At 43.7% G+C, this 19443-nt stretch overlaps 2 protein-coding genes across 3 annotated transcripts in view; one reads left to right on the forward strand and one right to left on the reverse strand.

Annotated features, from left to right (window-relative positions):
* Nucleotides 1-8324, reverse strand: part of ZMAT2 (zinc finger matrin-type 2) — a 37003-nt gene extending 28679 nt beyond the window's left edge. Inside the window, exon 1 of the mRNA XM_063129699.1 lies at nt 8256-8324. Coding sequence (XP_062985769.1) covers nt 8256-8273 — 18 coding nt within the window. The 5' untranslated portion in view covers nt 8274-8324. The remainder of the gene's footprint in view (nt 1-8255) is intronic.
* The window catches only part of LOC134401301 (histidine--tRNA ligase, cytoplasmic-like), a 380518-nt gene that overhangs the window by 346025 nt on the left and 15050 nt on the right, over nt 1-19443 (forward strand). Inside the window, exons 1-4 of one of the 2 annotated variants that reach the window (XM_063130110.1) lie at nt 10262-10396; nt 12147-12364; nt 15001-15078; nt 15488-15607. In XM_063130110.1, the coding sequence (XP_062986180.1) occupies nt 12260-12364; nt 15001-15078; nt 15488-15607 (303 nt within the window). In that variant the 5' untranslated portion in view covers nt 10262-10396; nt 12147-12259. Of the gene's footprint in view, nt 1-10261; nt 10397-12146; nt 12365-15000; nt 15079-15487; nt 15608-19443 lie in introns of those variants that run through there. The other variant, XM_063130111.1, reaches the window with a different exon arrangement.

Raw genomic sequence — 19443 nt, forward strand, 5'->3', positions numbered from 1 at the left:
CAATTCTTTTCAACTTGTTCATAAATGATCTGGAATTAGGAATGAGCAGTGAAGTGGCAAAATTTGCCGATGACACCAAATTATTTAAGGTGGTTAAAACGAAAAGGGATTGTGAGGAGCTTGTAAAGGATCCCTCCGCCGTATCCAAATGGCAGATATGGTTTGAAGTAAGCAAGTGAAAGTGATGCATGTTGGGACAAAAAATCCAACTTCAAGTATAACCCGATAGGTTCTGAGCTGATGGTGACCAAACAAAAAGCTCGATGACAATGTCAACCCAGTGTGTGGCTCTTGTAAAGAAGGCAAACTCTATGTTAGGCATTATTAAAAATGGAGAAATTGAGAATAAAACTGCCAGTATCATGCTGCCTTCATACAAATCTATGGGGGAAACACACCTGGAATATTGTGTACAGTTTTGATCACCCCACATAAACAAAGATATTGTAGATCTGGAAAAAGTGCAGAAAAGGGCAACTAAGATTATCAAGAGCTTGGAGCATCTCCCCTACGAGGGAAGGTTACAACAGCTGGGATTGCTCAGCTCGGAAAAAAGGAGGCTGAGGGGAGACATGATAGAGGTGTACAAAAATATGCATGGTATGGATGGTGGGCACAGATGTGATGATGGCCACCAATTTGGATGGCTTTAAAAGGGTGTTGGATAAATTTCTGGAGGAGAAGGCTTTCACATTGTTAACCAATTATTCTTGTAATGACCATAAGTATATATTTGCTGTTCTAATAAAGTGAATGCTTTAACAATGGCCACGTTCGGACGACACAATAGTCAACCCTGTGCTAATGGTCAACTTCATGGATGACTGTTTTCATGTCATCTTTGGTACCCCCCTAAACAGTAATCCATGGAGTTCACTATTAGCACAGGGTTGACTATTGCCAACCCCCTCTCTGTCCTCCCTGCTGAATAGCGGCGCTGGTTCCATGAGAATCCTCCTTCGTGCCGGGTCGCCCACTGTCAGTACCTGGTGCCGCGCTCTTCTCCTCCTCCTGTTTTGACAGTGGGAGGATCCGGCATGAAGGGGGATTCTCATGGGAACCAGCGCCACTTGGGACTATCATGGCGCTACATGTTCCCTGGGATGTGCGTGTCCCATCCCTTGGTGGGGCGCCTCATGCATGTCCTATCCCTGCCGATATCCTTGACAGTGTCAGGCCAGAATCTCCCTCCGCCATGCTGGGCTATCCATTTGTGGTCGGGGGGATGGAGGCAGCGATAAGGCGGAGGGATACAAGGATGGGATCACTCCGCTCTGCTGCCTGCGCCATTTGTTGCTATGGCAAGGGATGGGGTGAAAGACGCTGTCTGGGGTGGGATCACTCCGCCCTTGAATGTGCAGAAACCACTTCCTTATTTTTGGGTGGCCCTCTTACACTTCTAGGCAGTGTATAAAAGTGCATTATTAGAGAGAACAAATGGGGCCCCACAACAAAATGTTGCAGTGTCTCCCCTGCTCTGAATGAGTTACCCAGGCCTGCGAATGAGGAGGTTGAAAAAAATAAGTTACCCATGTTGCCATGAGTACTTGCATGGCTCCATAATATGCCAATATTTTCATGGCTGACTCAGAAAATTGTTTCCTTAGCTCCTGTCTCTGCTTGAGACACCCTAATGACATCTTTATCATCCGGACCCAGGGACAGGAGGTACTTGAGAAACTCCATCACTACTGCAACAACTTTCACCATCAACCTCAGCCTAGGCGAGCCCATGCAGCTGAAACTATAGAGGCTTGCCTTGGCTGGACACTTTGACAGCTCAAGCATTCAACATAAATTGTAACAGGAAAGGCTAGACTGTACAGAGGCTGCTATGACAGCCTTTAACAGCTGACAGGCGGGGAAACAAGGTGTATTTCACCCCTTAGCAGGGTTATCCCAGGTTTCAAAGGGTTGCCCGGTCCCCTGGGGATGTCAGGCTAAGAATCCCCACTTGCCTGAGTCCCCAGCAACTATTTTTCAGAGTCAAACAGCTGTCAAATTAGAAGCCATTACTGCAACTGGGAGCAAAAAATGGAGTGTGGTGCACTTTTATATGAAAAACTGTTGGTACTGCTGGACTTCTAGGGGAGGGATGCACTAGGAGGAGGGGATTCCCCAAGGGTCGGGGCAATGCTTTAAATCCAGAACATGACCTGGGTAAGTGGGTGATCTTGAGCTCTTTGACAGGTGAAGAAACGTGCTCAAAAAACAAATTCCATGAGGTTGGGAAAATGCACAGGGGTGGGTGGGTGTTCTTGGCAAAAAAAGGGGGGAGGGCTCCGATCATGATCAGTATTGCAAGCAGAGCAGGAACAGGAGGATAGGCAGAACGAAGGGAGCCAAATACGACAACTCCAAAATGCCATTTGGGCACAGTTAAAAGGGCCATCAAAAGGAAAGGGCAACTGCAAGCAGCTTGGCCATGATCACTCAGGAAAAGTGGCAAGCGTTTCCTCCACCACTGCTGAGCAGATTGCTGCCTAATATCCTGCACCCACGATATGTTGGCATGTCTGGGTTTGGACAACACGGCAACCCATCGCAGGTAAAACAACTACTACGACAACCCATGGCTTATCAGGGTGGGTTGTTTCCAAAAAACATCCCACCTGTGCAAAGCCATCTGGATTCGGATGACACACTCACCACTGTGGGTTGTTCCAGGCAACAAATCTTGATGGGTGGGTGTGGAACACTTCCAGGTGTTAGGAAGGGCTGGCTAGTCGTGCTGGCAACAGATTAAATGCTTTTTTGATTGCCTGGAAGTGCTTGAACCCATCTAAACTGCACAGGGCAATAATGATCTCCAGCTGATTTCTCCTGCTGTAAACACCCTTACAAGAAGATTTTCTTCTCCTGAGGTGAAACAGCAATCTTCACATCCTGTACCTCTCCATCGTGCTTGGGTCCTGCTCCAGCTGAGAGCCCCCTCCCTCTTGCTACCAACTGTTACTGCTGAACTAAGAATCTAGTGCCCGAATTTGCTTTTCTTTGCTTTTCCCCCTCCTCCCTCCCAATCCCCTTTCCTTTTGTGTCATTTTTTTTAGACTGTAAGCCTGTGCGCTGGGACTGTCTTAAGAAATATTTTTGTAAGCTGCCTTGACAGCCTTTTTGGCTAAAGGGTAGGATAAAAATGCTTAAATAAATAAAGGAATAAATAAATCCTGCCAAGGTGAAGCCTCCAGGGTGAGTTTTAAAAACATATACCTCATTACATGCTCATTGCTCAGAAGGCTTCACATTAAACATGCAAGCACCTTACACCAGCTGGAGAACAGCTTTTCTGACCACAAAAATCCACCTGAAATGTTATGCCTTGGTGACACATGTTTCTATTTTGCTGCCAACACATACATTCATCAAAATTCTGGATCACTTGAGCATGACCTTTGCAATATAATATACAGTTCCTCATGTCTACTAATGAAGAGAAAGGAACAAAATTAGTTAGTCCCTTTCTTTGTGGCAGTTAAAAAGACCAAGATGCAGGGAAATGAGGACAAAACTTGTGAGACTATAGCAGCCTTCAACTCCCATCAGCCCCAACCAGCATGGTCAATGGTGAGGAATGCTGGGAGTTGTTGCAGGGCACTGGATTGGGCTGATGAGAAGGCTGAACTATAAGACTCAGCCCCACTACAGCAGCATGACGCTAGATACCCTGCCACCATAGCAGATACAATAGCTGAACACCTCAGATACACCACAGAGCTATTCGATTATGGAGACATGCTGGTGGAACTGCTGAAGCAGAATGCTGTCATGGGTGGGTATGGGTGGGCAGCACAGAGAAGGAGCATACTTATGGTATATGCTATGCCCCTTCAGTTCACAGCTACACACCCCATCAACAGTGGAACTTCAAACCAGCCCCAAATCTGGCACAAGAAATTCCACCCCACAGACTTTCGAACATCAATGATTGCACCACCCACAACAGAGTATAGGATATGCTGCAACTCAGCACCCAATCATAGCGCACCGTCACCATTTATAAACCCCCCACACAGGGAGACCATTACCATCACTGAAATGACAAGGTGTGCAGCATGGGTCAGTCTCTTTCTCTCTCTGTCCCTATGTCATGCATAGTTAGCATTCACAAGGGAGAACTCTTGTGACAGGACATAGTTAGAAAGGGCACTTTGCACAAAACAGGCTGTTTTCAGAATGCACAGAGAAATTTGAGGACATTCCTAACACTTCTCTCTCTTGAGCCCAATCAGGTACCTTATCTGGTGACTCGGACACTGTACGCCAACAACGAAAGGTGCCAGAACAGAGCGCTCCACATAGCACAGCAAAACAGGGAGAACACATGCTCTGACTGTCTCCCATATCTTGCCCCCCAACCCTTTGCTATATGTGGATACTGTATGAATAGATGTGGATTCCTCTAATACTCTTGCTCCCAACCGCAGGTAAGTTCTCTGTTGGCAAAGATCAGACATTCTACTCCACTGGCACTGAATTCCATAAATTAATTATATATTGTGTTTTCTCCACCTTTTGTCAGCTCTAGAATATTGTTTGTAAGATGGAGTGATCAGAACAGTACACAATATTTCAAGTTTGATTGTAGATTTGTGCAAGTGTTCCATAGATTTGGATAAGGCAGGGGTGAGCAACTTGTAGCTCCCCAGATGTTGTTAGACTGCAACTCCCATCAGTCCTAGCTGGCATAGCCAATGGTTAGGGATGATGGGAGTTGCAGTCCAACAACTCAATAGGCCACAAAAGGCATTATGATACTATTTGCTTCATTGTCAGCCCTTTTCCTAATGATCCTGGCATCGTATTTGTCTTTTTCAGTGCCTACAGTCAACATTTATATTGTATGATCCAAAGCTCTTACCTGATTAATCACTACCAGTATATATAAAGTTAGGATATTTTATCCCAGTATGCATCACTTTACACATACTTACAATGAACCATGTTTGTTGCCCACTCAGTTTAAAGAAATTGTTTTGGAGCTCATTGTAGTCTATTTGGCATTCTACCACCCTGAATAATTTGGTGTCATCCACAGATTCACAGCTCACTCCTAACTCCAAATTATTTTTGAACAAGTTCCTCTTTAACCAATTTTACACTATTATTATTATTATTAACATTTATATACCGCCCCATAGCCGAAGCTCTCTGGACAGTTTACAAAGATTAAAACATGGAACATAAAAACAAATATACAAAATTTAAAACCATAAAAAGCATAAAAACATGCCCTCATTCGCTAAGATACCCATTTACGTGATACTGTTTATATAACAATATGATAAACTATCAGTATGAAAATGTGCAAACTTTGCAAACATGTAGCAGGAGATTCCTCAAACTATTGTACTTTCAGTTGTTCATACATTTTATAAGATGCTGAATAAGCAATTCTTAAATATGCAAACACTTTTTACAAAAACACAACACTACTGTGCTCTTGTGGCTCCAGTGTGCCCATTAGGTCTCTCTCTCACACTCTGTCTCTCTCTCTCTCACACACACACACACACAAATCAAAGCAGGGGCATCAGTATATATATAAAAAAACCTCTTTCAATACACAGAGCAAAACATTTGCTAGTACCAAAGTGAATGGGTATGTCTTTGCTCATGTGAAATTGTAAATACATTAGAAACTTCAGGAATTTTGAACTGTGGTGGAAATACTTTTTCTGAATATCATCACACTTCATACAGCAGCAATTTCCCTTAAATGGAAGCCAGTAATTTATATGAATGGCCATTTCAAAGTCCTGAAAACATTTTTGAAAAAAGAACATTTACAAACTTAAATGAAAAACAGAGGTGAAGGGAACTCTGCACAACACATGTTTATCAGTTTTTGATGCGCCCAAAATTTCCAAAACACTCCATACACACCAATAACATTACACATACACACATTACACATTTCATACACACTTGGCAGTTCAATCTTATGCAGAGTTAGGCTATCTTAAACTCATAGATTTCAGGCTTTGGGCAGTATTCAACACTGCTGCTCCATTTATGCCACTGATGTAGTACTAGTGGAAGCGACCTCTAGCACAATGCCAATAGCATATTCCGGGGAACTCATTGCACCAGCATACACTATTGCCGTTGCATTAGAGGTCACCTATACAAACACAAGTGAAGCAGCAGCATTGGATACTGCCCTGTGAGTGCAGTATCATTAGAACCCATCTAATGATTAAAGTGGTGCATCCCTTTGTATTAAAGAACCAAGACACAAATAAGCACACACTCTTATTCTACCACAGTAGCCCCAGGTTTTGGCCAGAAATTAGAAAATGCAAAGCAAAGTGTAAGCAGGAAGGGGAGTGACTGCCAGGAAGTGAAAGGTAATCATGGCCAAACAGCTCCAAAAACTATAGGGTGCACAACAGAATCTCAAATACCATTATCAAGGCTTTCTGGGAGCTCAGAGGGGTACTAACCTGAGAAGAAATGAGACTGATCCTAAGTTTCACTTACCTCCTGGATGACCATGAACTTTAAACTTTACAAATATAAAATATGGTGATTTAGTGTTATGTTTGCAGCTCAAATCACCACAAAACTTGGAAATTCCTTTAAGGTACCACAGGACTCCGTTGTTTTTGCTGTAGCTGACCAACAACTCTACCCATCCAAAATTTACCTCAACTTTCAAATGCAATCCTAAAACCTTTATTTTTGAATAATAGTTTTTTAAAATTGTTTTGAGTAACAATTTCTCAACAATTTGGTCAATTGCAACAACAGAGTCTTGTGGCATCTTAAAAACTAACAAGTTTTTTGTAGCGTAAACTTTCATGGTCAGCACTCCATTGCATGGAGTATTACGGACTCTGCAATAAACCAAGCTACCAGATCAGTCCCCATATCTGCTCTGGAAACACTATTACAGGACCTAATAAGGACTGGGTTCACATGAGGTGGGTTGCAGCACGTGCTGGACAGCTTTTGAATATTTGTAGTTAACAGACCATCCAGAACTTATGGGCTGTTTTAGGGTTGTGGCGGGTGGTTCATTAACCATGCCAACAACCCAACCTGACTGTGTTCATATGACATGACAAGCCATGAATCTTCAATGTAGCTGCCTGCCCACTGTGGTGTAAATAGATAAGCCATGGTGGGCTACTTGATCATGTGAACCGGCCCAATGTCATCCACAATATTACAGGCTCATTCACTTGCTCATTTTCCAATGTGTTATATATATACATATATCTGCCAGCAATACTCTTTTGCGTTCTACATAGAGCAGACTGTCCTGTCCCTACAGCAAAGAATAAATGGACATAAATCTGACATCAGAAATAGAACTATTCAAAGAACAGTGGGAGAACATATCAGCCTCCCAGAACACTCTAACACAGATCTTAACGTGGCTATTGTGAAACAAAGGAACTTCAAAGGGAGATTTGAGTGAGAGATTACTGAGTAATAATTCATAGACAGGTTTAATTCTACCCTATTTCTTTGATTCTAAGACACACTTTCCCCCCCATATAAACATCTCTAAAAATGGGGTGCGTCTTAGAATCGCAGGTGTGTCTTAGGGTGTGTGTTTTCTGTTGGTGGTACTGAAATTAGTGTGCGTCTTACAATCAAAGAAATATGGGTATGACCAGAAGCTTAATTTTTGTATTTAAAATTATATTGGGGCTGCCTCTAAAGATAAAACCTTGAATTGGGACAATGAATTTTTGATTGATTCGCTTCCCTAGTGCCGGAATGTTTGTGATGTCAACATCAAGTGTCTGCTGATGTGATGATCTCAGCGATCATCAGTAGTTTCTGCAGAGAATTTCCTTCTTACCTCCCTTTTCTCAACTCTTTCTTCCGCCTCCCTGCCCCATATGCACTGTATTAAAAAAAACACCCTCAAACTGTGTAGAATACACCATGCATCTGTTGAAGTGGACTGTAGTTCGCGAAAGCGAAGGCCAGAATGCACTTGACAGTCTTCAGGGAGCGACAAGACCCTTTGTTATATTTCTGAGTAAACATAAATGCGATCGAGCGGCACACCTCGACGTTAAAGAGCCCGGCGGGTCCGGACGCGGCAAACTCCGCCTTCCACTGTGGCCAAGACCCTCATCCATCCCACCGAGGACGTGGCGAGTCCCTGCCGTGGGAGGATTCTCACTGAAACAGCTGCCGCCCGTTCCCCGACACACTCCGATCCCTCAGCCCGGGAGGCAGAGCAGAAGGCGCCTTCGCCGCCGCCGCCTCCTCTCCAAAGCGAGCCCATCACCTACCCCGCTGCCCGACGCCATCTTGCCTGGGAAGCGTCCCGGAAGCCGGAAAACGCGGCGGCCTCTCAGCGATGGAAAAGCGTCCGGGGAGGTCAGGACCATAGAGGCCGGAGGGGCCCGTCTATCCCTGGAGCTGCGACCATAGAGGCAGAGAAAGGAGAGAGTGCTGCACGGCCTCAGTTCTCTGTGTAATGCGAGCTCTCCGTGGATTGTTAAGGGTGGCGGAAGCCCCGCATGCATGTCAAAGCCAGCAGAACACAAGCTCTCTCTCCCCCCCTGCGCTCCACACAGTGCTTTGAGCTGGGGGCGAGGGAGGAGGTCGCAGCTCAGCTTCCCTGCAAGCAGAGAAATCTGTCCTGCGCAAGACAGTCACTGAACTCTGTGTTTTCAACACGATTATGTAAAAAAAAATTAAAAATGGGTCATTTATATTATTTATTATTTCATTTATTTAGGGCACACAATCATACACATGTTTAGACAGGGGGAAGAAAATCCTACAACTCCCAGCATAGCCCAGCCAGTGTGGTGGGCTGAAGGGATGCTGGGAGATGTAGGACTTGTCCCGCCTTCCAGGGCCAAGTCCTCTCAGGGCAGCCCACAACATGCGCTGAGACACACAGGCGCTATTCACGAAACGAGGCCAGGGCTCCACGGGCTGCCTGCTGCGTCGTGATGTCAACGTGGGCTGCGATCCCGCAGTGGACCCGCCACGCTCTGGGGCACCACCCATAAAGAGAGCGTGTCGGGCAGGGCTGGTACTACCACAGAGGTCACTCAGGCGGCCGCCTAGAGCGCCAAGCTAAGATGGGCGCTGGGCACAGTGCAGCACTCACCGCGTTGGCTGTGAGCCAGCCCGGCCCGAGGATTCAGCTTGGCCTGCGCGGGCAAGATGGCGCCCCGTGCCTGCCCAGCCGAAACAAAGCGAGGGACGCTGGGGTGGGGCGGCTCCACGTTCGGACTTCCAGAACGTGCCCAGAATAGAGAGAGAGAGAGAATGTATGGGTGCATGGGGTCTTTGAGTGAATGCATGTGTTCATGCGGGTGTTTGTTTGGAGTGAGTGATGCTGAGTGTGTGTGTGTGTGCGCGCGCATGTGTGTGAGTTGAGGGGGATGATTTGGAGGTCGTATTCCTATTAAATAATGCATTTTAGACCCATAGACGTTCCTTTCCAATTTGTTTGCTATAATTGGCATGATGTATTTCTTGCACTTTAAAATAAATGTAGCAGTTTCAAGTTTTGTGCTTCTTATTTTTTCCAGGAAACATATGTTCTTAAAAATCAAAGTTGGCATTTGTTGGGTGTGTGTGTGTGTGTGTGTGTAAGTAGCTCACCTTGCCTAGGGCGCAAAATAGTCTGGCACCGGCCCTGGGGTCGGGGACAGGTCTTCCAGCCCCCTATTAGGGAGTCACTGGAAATTGCTGTCTATCAAGCTCCCCAACTGAAATGTGGAGATCATAATATAGGGTGCAGCAGTGGACTCTACATCACAGCATTGTTGTAAGCCTCCGTCTTTGAGCCTCCTGAAATGGATTAATTTTTTTTTTAAACTGTTTAAAAATCTACTTCTTCCAAACAAACCAAGGCCACAGCTAAACCTAAGGTTTATCCTGGGATCATCCAGGGTTCGCCCCTGCCTGAGCCCTGGATCCCCTGTGTGTCACGCAGATGAACAGGTTTGACCCCTGGACGATCCAGGGAGAAACCTTAGGTCTAGCTATGGCCCAAGACAGGAGTTCGAAGGGGGTCTTTGCTTCTTTTATTCTTAATAAGGAGGGGAGATGACAGTATCACAACGACGATCAACGCCCGGATGTTTCCGTTTCCTATGAGCAGCTAACACTTTTATCCCTTTCAGTTGCGGCGGAACTGGGAAGAATGAAGTCAAAGGAATTGTCAGTCTGCATTTTTATGTCTTTGAGTCGGAGAGCGAGGACGTTCACTTCCGGTGAGGGCTTAGATCTCGCCCGGTGAAGCCGCGTCCTCTCTAGGCGGAGATTTCTCTGCTGGAGAGGAGCTTTCTCTATCGTCTCCATAAGGCCGCTGTAAGGTCCATCCGCGGGATGGAGGAGGGAGGAGATATCCCGGGCATTGCTGTGTGATTGCGAGCTCCGAAGTTCCTTCTCCGCAGCTCTGACTCCAGTAAGTGGCCTTAGGCAAACCAGCGGTTCCTTCACCTTCCGACGCCCGTGTCCCGCAGCAGCGATATAGAGCAGTGGTTCCCAATTAGCTAAGTACTGCGGACCCCTTGTTTTTCAAATGACAAGCCTAATACCCTCTACTTTTGAAAAAAAAAAGTTACCTCTTTGGTAGTTACCTGTGTAAATCAATTTTTGGAGAAAATAAGGGGTAGCCCCTAATAAGCAAAGGATTTTATGTATACTAAAAAACAGACCATAAAATTTGTGATATTACCACGCAAAAATGACAATGATTTGGTTAGGAATATAAAGACGAATTTAATTTTACTAACGTCTAGTTTACAACTGAACAAATTATGACATGTCTAGAAGTTACTAAACCTAAATGTGATGGGAGAAATCATGCCTCTTTTAGTCCCGAGCAATCCCTTCCACATCCGGTTCAATATTTCCAATTTTTAATCTCAAATCTGGATCAATATCAAGCCGATTTCTGTGCTTGTTCTTCATATAACAAAATGTGGAAAAAGTTTGTTCACAAAAATATGTGGAACAAAAAGGAACTAGATGTTTCAAAGCTTTTTCACCTAACTTCTTATAATCAGGAAAAACCGTCACCCAGAATTGGTCCAGTCTATATTCTTTGAAAAATGTTTTCAGTGAACCATCACAAGTCACGTCAACAAGTGCATCTTGCTCTTCCGCAGATAGAGTTGTTAGTTGTACATCACCACATTCAAAAGGATTCCTTATCCATGAGTTTTCAGGATTAAGTGCGGAGAAGTACTCTCTGAAGCTAGTCGCTAAATCACGCAGGTGCTCAATGATGGTATATTTTACTTCTGGTAGGAATTCGCTGTCAGTGGACTCCAGAAATGAATGGTGAATATATGAATGGTGCCACGGACCCCCTGGGTGGGTTACATGGACCCCCTGGGGTCCGCGGACCACCAATTGGGAATCACTGATATAGGGGATTCAACTTCTTAACTTTAATTAAAACTTGCACAGCCTGCCTTTTGGACACCTACCAGATTCCTCAACTACCAAGTTCCGGCCAACCTTAAAGGATGATAGTGGCCAGATCTACACTAAGCAGGATATGACACTTTCAGACGTTTTGAAAACTGTCTATGGATTGTGTCCTGGGCTCCAACAGTTGTCACAACTGTTATAAACCATTTTAAAGCAGTAGTGTAGATCCAGTGAGGGTTATTTAACTACTGTGGGAGCTGGTTTAGTGGTGGTCATAGACCTAGGAGACTAGACCTCAAATCCCCACTCAATCATAAGTAGGGCAGGTCATTATCTCTCAGCCTGACCTTAGCTCAAAGGTTTGTTGGAAAGGTAAAATTTCGGGGGCGGGGCATGTAAGCCACATATGCTGAGCTCAATGGAGGAACAAAGGTATAAAAATGTAATAAACTAACTATATAATATTGTCTGCATGCTGTAAAACACTATATAAATGGTATGTATTATCACTAAGTATTTGCTTGTTGGTCAATTTTACTACAGATTTGTTCACTCTATGCACATCATCCAAAGATGCAGATGCAGACTCCTGGGCATTGCTTCATGGTGTCAGTTCATGCGCAATGAACTCCGTGTTTGCCTGCTGTATGATTTCCCCACTAAAGGGATTTCTTGGTCATTCATCTCTCTCTCTCTCTCTCTCTCTCTCTCTCTCTCTCTCTCTCTCTCTCTCCCTCCCTCCCTCCCTCCCTCCCTCCATGCTGTACACATCACAGCTGTGTCTTTTGCTGATGAGAATGCACGGAATTCCTCATATTTGATGTTGCGAAGAGCTGATAAACCCATAATAGGGAATTCCTGCTGCTGTTAATTGTCTAAACCCTCCACCATGCACTGGATTGCCCCTTTCTTCACAAAGGGTTGCTACAGGAATCAGCACCTGCAAGTTCAGTTTTGCATCTTTCGGGCCTTTTCCAGTCATCTCCCAAAACAGGTGTGTCTTATTTACCACAATTCTTCAGTTCACAGTTCTAAGATTTTTGTAGTGCTTGGTTTTGAAGCATCTTGCCTTAGTATAGCAAGATGTGTTTTGTGGACTTCTTACCATGCTCAGGTGTGGCAGTGGAAAGGAACATTGCCACTGTTTGAACATGTTGAGATTTTAGGGATTCTTCAGGTCTGATTCTATGTCCTTAGAATTCTGGAGAGATTGCCTCAACCCTGTAGATCCCTGTTTATTTACAGACATCTCTCTTAAGCTAACTGGGAATGTTAACAAAGTAAAAAGTATTAATATAACATTTATTTTAGACATTTTCTTTGTTGTATTGTCACAATGAAGGTTGGTGTCATAGTCCTTAATGAACTCAAAATGTTTACTGAAGAAAGTAACTCCCCCCTCCCCCACCAAAAAAGCAAAAGCTGTTTTGCCTTGGAGCTGCAAACCCCAGCAAATTCAGCATTCTGCATAAAAGATAATTTGGAAGACAGAGAATTAAGTAAATGATAAGGTAACTGGTACCAATGGGAAGATACAAAGTGAGTTTGCAATGAACTTTAGATAATTGTTATCAAAATGTAATTAGCAAAATAGTCTGGATGATATTCAAAGAGAAAATGCTGAATTAAAGATGAAAAGGATTATGTGAAAGACGTAAATATAGTGAACTGTATTATTCCGGGACAGAGTAAATTTAAAGTTTTTGCTTATCAATTAATGAGAAAAAAAAAGTTTTAAACATCAAATAGCTTGATATAGAGATTTTTTAAAATCTAACTTGAAAAGTGTATGCTTAAGCTTTTGTATGTATGTTTTGATCATGAAGTGTTATTTTGTCCAGATTGTGAACTTAGATTTATGAAGTAGCAATTAGTATTGACATATTGGCAATGAAGTAGTATTTTAGAAACTGTCAATATTGTCTGATTCAGGGGTCCGGTAGCTTTTTTTTTTTTAATATCACAGCTCCTTGCCTGTGATACTTCCAGACAGCTCTATAGAAAAGTGTTGGTCAGCAAAATGGGCTCAACAATGCTCTCTTCTGCAACAACAAAAGATGCTTAGGAATACAACATTTTAAATACTTTACTACTTGTATTTTGATTAAATTTATATTTGTATCAATAAAAGAAAGAAATGGATTCAAAAATTACTGTACTATAATTATTGTTTGCATGAGACCTGGATTGCAGCCACCAAACAATCCTATGTGTACACTTTGTATAGAAGTGCTTTTATACAAAGTGCCAAAGGCTCCAGACTACTAAACTGTAAGTAGATAGCTCAAACAAAGTAAAACTGTAACAGTATCTATTATTATCCACAAAGCACCCATGCAACTCATAGTGACTGGGTTCGGACATCACAATATCCAGGTTAATTAAGTTATGATGGCTTAATTAACCCATCATGGGTTTTTGTGTTGTCTGATGGGAGGTTTTTTTAACCCATAAGGGGTTATTTGGCTAAAATAACCAACTCTGATAACCCACATCCTGCAGAGTGGATTATTTAACCCACTGTGGGTTACCTCGCTTTGTGGTGGTCACCGTGGGTTGTTTCGGCTGAGCACAAGAGGAGTCAAAACAGCTGCCACTTGGTATACTTACCCATGAAGTTGTGTTAAAATTGTCATTTTAATGTTGAAAATCAATTTTACAAAATTAAAAAACAGCTGCTACTCTGCTCTTTGCAAGTTTACAGTCTAGGAACACGTTAAAGTGACTAAGCCAGCAGTGTAGAGGAGGTTGGGTGTAAGGTTTGATTCCAATCCTGCAAACCTGCAAGGTGTTATAGGCATCTCCCCCTTTTCATAGTGTATCAGGTAATTTCCACTCTTTTCTAACAGGGTCCCACAGAACTGAAAAATCAGACTATGCCTCTCCCAAATCAGGCAGTTGCAGCCATCACACTGCACTTTACTCTTCTTTATTTCTTGATGGTTTGGGAGGAGGCCCAGCAGCCTCTGCATGAATGTCTTCCTGGGATCCTTGCTCTCCTGCTCCACCCTGTTCCCTGCTCTGTGGAAAGGGAAATCATGGTATGGGGAATGAGGTACCCTTAGAAAAGAGTGCTCCTAGCAGATTTTTCAAATCTTTTAACAAATCTTCTCCAGGATATTGAACAGTATTCAAGATTGCTTGCGCGCCAGCGGGACCTACCGCTAGCACAACAGGGAGCAAATGGTTGTAAATACAAACCAAAACAAACCAAAAATACAAACCAAAACTTGTTTCCAGAACAGGTCAAGTCAGCAGACTTAGCAGACGGAAGCTCTGTTGTCCTATCCTAAACGTTTCCACTTGTTTCTGGAGTTGCTTTTAGAACCACTAGCTTTCTGTTGTATGAGCAGTAGGTCCTGCTTGCACAACAGATTAAGCAGGAGCACAGCACCAGTACTGAATACTCCCCACTATCTTTAGGCACAATGGTGACTTAGCTTTGAATGCTTCCTACTTCTCATTTAAAAACTAGGGTGGTTTTAATTGCATTTCTATAGCACAACAATGTACAAGTGTTATACAAACAATCTGAATCCTTTGCCCTCTAACCAAGCTTTTAAAGCATTCTGTGGCAGTCACAAGGAGTTTAGTGTTGTCCTCTATCAAAACTGCTTTACCGTTTCCCAGGTGACTGAAGATGTGGCAAATCACTCATCACCGCAGCTGGGAGCTGCTGCAGGAAGCCTACTTCTCAAAACTCCCAAGGTAATTCTCCACTTCAGTCACCCATCTGGGTCTTCTGCATTCTGTTTCCTGTTCTAGAGTCACTTTCAAGCAGTGCTTGAGACAAGCTACTCTTGTCATCCTTCCAGATGATTCTGTGGTTCCCACACAGTGTTCACCCCCACCCAACCCCCCAATAAGCTTAATGTGGTGCTTTTTCAATTTTGCGCCCTCTTTCAATCACTTTCTGTTATTTTCAACTGTATTCGATTCCTGTTAGCTTTTTGGCATAGATCCAAATACTTAATATTAAACAATTGAAGCATCTGGAAGCCCTTCAGTTCTTGGCTGTGGTTACTGTTTCAGCTGTGTAGTTATTAGCAAGCACATTTTTTTTTTAAAAAAAAAGCCTTTTCTAAACCCTCACTTTTTCCTCTTCATGGACTCTTAGGGCACCAGGGATTTCAGCCCAAAGCAGATGGGCATCCGTGAAAAAATCTTCAGCACCATAATCAGCTGCTTCAAGCGTCACGGAGCTGTGACAATAGACACTCCTGTGTTTGAGCGGAAGGTGAGGACAAGTCAGTGCTACCTTACTGGCCTTTATCTCTGACAAGATCCTTTCACATATAATCACTTTCAACTGAATGCTGCGCTGCAATTCTGCGCACAGGCTGCTTAATTCTATTGACTTACTTAACTGTGTGAAGGACTGAGATTTGAGCTAAAGAAGGAATCAAACTTTTGAAGTGTTGACATTACTGATCTCAGTTCCACTTAGTTGCTAATAATAATAATAATATAATATATTTATTTCTTACCTACCTCTCCCTCTGGATTGAGGCAGGGAACAACATCAAATACAAAAATACTATAAAATACATAAAACTGATTAAAAACATATAAAGCTAATACATTATTAAAATAACAGCCAGACATCTTAAAATTTGACTGGGTAGGCCTGCCAGAAGAGATCAGTCTTTATTGCTTTTTTATATTCAGAAAGACTATTGAGTTGGCAAATCTCTTCTGGCAGGCCATTCCACAGTCTGGGAGCCGCAGAAGAGAAGGTCCTCTGGGTAATGGTAATTCTTCCCAGAGGACCTGAGTGTGCGGGGCAAATTGTACAGAAGAAGGCAATCCTGCAGGTAACCTGGACCCAAACCATGTAGGGCTTTAAAGGTAATAACCACCTGGAAACTAATTGGCAGCCAGTGAAGTGATTTTCAAATTGGTGTTATATGGTCACCCCTAGGTGACCAACCTGGCTGCCATATTTTGAACTAGTTGAAGTTTCTGGACTAGACACAAAGGAAGCCCTATGTACAGCGCATTGCAGAAGTCGTGCCTTGAGGTTACCAGCATGTGCACTACCATCTTTAGGTCTTCCCACTCTAGGAAATGGTGCAGCTGGCATATCAGCCAAAGCTGATAGTAGGCACTCCTGGCCATCGCATCTGTCTGAGCTGTCATTTGGAGCAGCGGATCCAGGAGCACCCCCAAGCTGTGAACGCAGTCTTTCAGAGGGAGTGTAATCTCATCCAGAACTGGTTGACACACCTCCAAATCCAGGTTGGGGTCTTTGACAGTAAGCACCTCTGTGATGGTGCTATATAAATAATAATAATAATAATAATAATAATAATAATAATAATAATAATAATAATTCAGCTTCAGTTTTTTTCCTCATCCAGACCACTACCGCCTCCAATTATTCATTTAGCGGAGACACACTATCTTTAGCTGACACTGTTGTCAAAGGCATAGAGAAATATATTTGGGTGTTATTGGCATACTGATAGCACCCACACACACACCTCCAGATTATCTTTCCCAGAGATTTCATGTAGATGTTAGGATGGCACCTTGTGGTACGCCATACAACAGCTCCTTTGAGGAGCAGCTATCCCCAAGCATCACTATCTGGAATCTCCCAGAGAGATAGGACTGGAACCACTGAAACACAGTGCAGAGTTTACTAGTTCTGCACATATGTTCCTGTGTGTCGTACAAACTAATGTATTGCCACTATCTTTTCTTTCTTTCCTAAGTGCATTGTAGATCTCTCCCATGCGTCTTAGAGGTGCAGGGATGGTGAAAGAATGAGGGACACTTTAGCCATGATTCTCTGCCCTGGCTGACTAAACAAATTGAGCCTCAATGTGGAAGTGGGCATTTCCTGCTGAATTGTCCTTTCCCATTAAGCAGAAGGTTTTCAGAACCAGTTCAAATATTTACAGCATTCGCTAGTATGAGGCAATGCATCCAAGTCTGTTTCCTGACTTGGAGCTGAGCAGAAGCAGGGAAGAGCAGCTGGCCCAGCTCAAGTAGAAGATACAAAAGTAAGCCAGTTCCCAGAGAGTGAGCTAACAGGAAGAGCAAACAGGAGTTTGACAGGGGGAGTTCGGCAGGAGAGGCCAAGGGGGAGGCCTCTAAGAAAAAAAGAGGGGGGGGGGAAACAAAGAAAAACGTAAAGAGAAACCCAACCACCCACAAAACCAAAAAAAAAAACCAAAAAAACCCCAAAAAACCTTATTTTCCCTTAAGACCTACTCATATAGTTGTGTACCTTCAGAGAGGACAGGACAAAGTAAAGGCAATTCCACTATAATCAGAAAGGAAAAAACAAAGCAGAAATAGACAATATGGATGGAAAGGAGCCCCCAGAGGTGGTGACCTGCAAAGGGTATGCAATGTTCGTGCATACAAATGCAACAAATGCAACAAATGCAAGCTGGTGGCACTTTTGGAAGAAAAAGTGAGAGGACTTGAGCAGCGAGTATTTACCCTCCAAGGAATAAGAGAAGTCGAGGAGTTCTTAGACCGAATGGTGGAACTGCAACAGCAACAAGAAGCACATGAGATTGAAGAACAACAGCCAGCTGAAGCAGAAGTGGAGTATGCTGAGGGGAGGAAAGCCAATGAAGAGGAAACTCCCTGGAAAAGAGTGACAGTTAGGAGCAGAAGAACTAGAAGGCATTCTGCACCGGTGGAACCATTAGAGTTAAGCAACCGCTTTCAGCTTCTGGAGGATGAGTCTGAAGGACAGTTTGCAGAGGAAGAAGTACAGGAGACACCGTGCAACAATGAACAAGAGGCAGAAGGTAGGTCAACCAAAAAGAAGAGAAGAGTAGTCGTTGTGGGAGACTCCCTGCTGCGTGGGATTGAAACCCAAGTATGTCGTGAAGACCCATGGACTCGCCAGGTGTGCTGTCTCCCTGGAGCACAGATTAGAGATGTGACTGAAGGGTTACTGAAATTCATAAAGTCCATGGACACATACCCCTTTCTTCTCTTTCATGTGGGAACAAATGATGTCACCAAGCAGAGCTACGAAGAAATCATTTCAGACTATGAAGCTCTGGGAAGGAAACTGAAGAACTTTGGGGCCCAGGTAGTTTTCTCATCCATCCTCCCGGTTCTTGGAAGAGGATTAGAAAGGGAAAGAAAAATACTCCGGATGAACGACTGGCTACGAAGGTGGTGCCAACGTGAGAGTTTTGGATTCTGGGACCACGGGCTACGCTATTTGGAACATGGACTGCTGGCAAGGAATGGGTTGCACAAGGGCTGGAAAGAATGTGTTTGGCCACAGCATGAAGAACTTGATCAGGAGGGCTTTAAACTGCATCTTACGGGGGCGGGAGACGTAAACCTCGAGGCAACAAGGGATGAAGGCCAAGGCACCACAGTACATAGAACAGCTCCAATAGTGCCCCAAAATAGCGTCTGCAACAATGTAGGAACAAAGCCAGACTATAAAACACATGGTCTTCGATGTCTGTATACTAATGCCCAGAGTATGGGAAACAAACAGAACGAACTTGAACTCTTATTACATGAAGGCAAATACGACTTGATAGGTATAACTGAAACTTGGTGGGATGGCTCCCATGACTGGAATATAGCAATTGAAGGATATAACTTGTTCAAAAAGAACAGAAGAAACAGAAAGGGAGGTGGAGTTGCACTATATGTTAAAAATACCTATCCCTGCACAGAAATACAGGCGGATGAGACTGGGAGCCCCGTCGAGAGCGTCTGGATTAAAATAAATGGGGCTAGGAATAAAAAGAATATGATAATCGGAGTCTACTACCGACCACCCAATCAAGGAGAAGACGAGGACGAAACTTTTGAGAAACAAATTGCCAGTGTTTCAAGGAAGTGTGATGTGGTATCATGGGGGACTTCAATTACCCTGATATCTGTTGGGAGACCATTACTGCCAAAAGCGGCCCTTCCAAGAAATTCCTGACATGTATGGGTGATAACTTTCTCCTACAGAAAGTGGAGGAAGGAACTAGAGGATCGGCAATCCTTGACTTGTTATTGACCAATAGGGATGACTTAGTGGATAAAGTGGCAGTTACGGGAACTCTGGGGGAAAGTGACCATGTCATACTT

This window comes from Elgaria multicarinata, chromosome 7, assembly GCF_023053635.1.
Source record: "Elgaria multicarinata webbii isolate HBS135686 ecotype San Diego chromosome 7, rElgMul1.1.pri, whole genome shotgun sequence".
In the NCBI taxonomy this organism is placed as follows: domain Eukaryota; kingdom Metazoa; phylum Chordata; class Lepidosauria; order Squamata; family Anguidae; genus Elgaria; species Elgaria multicarinata.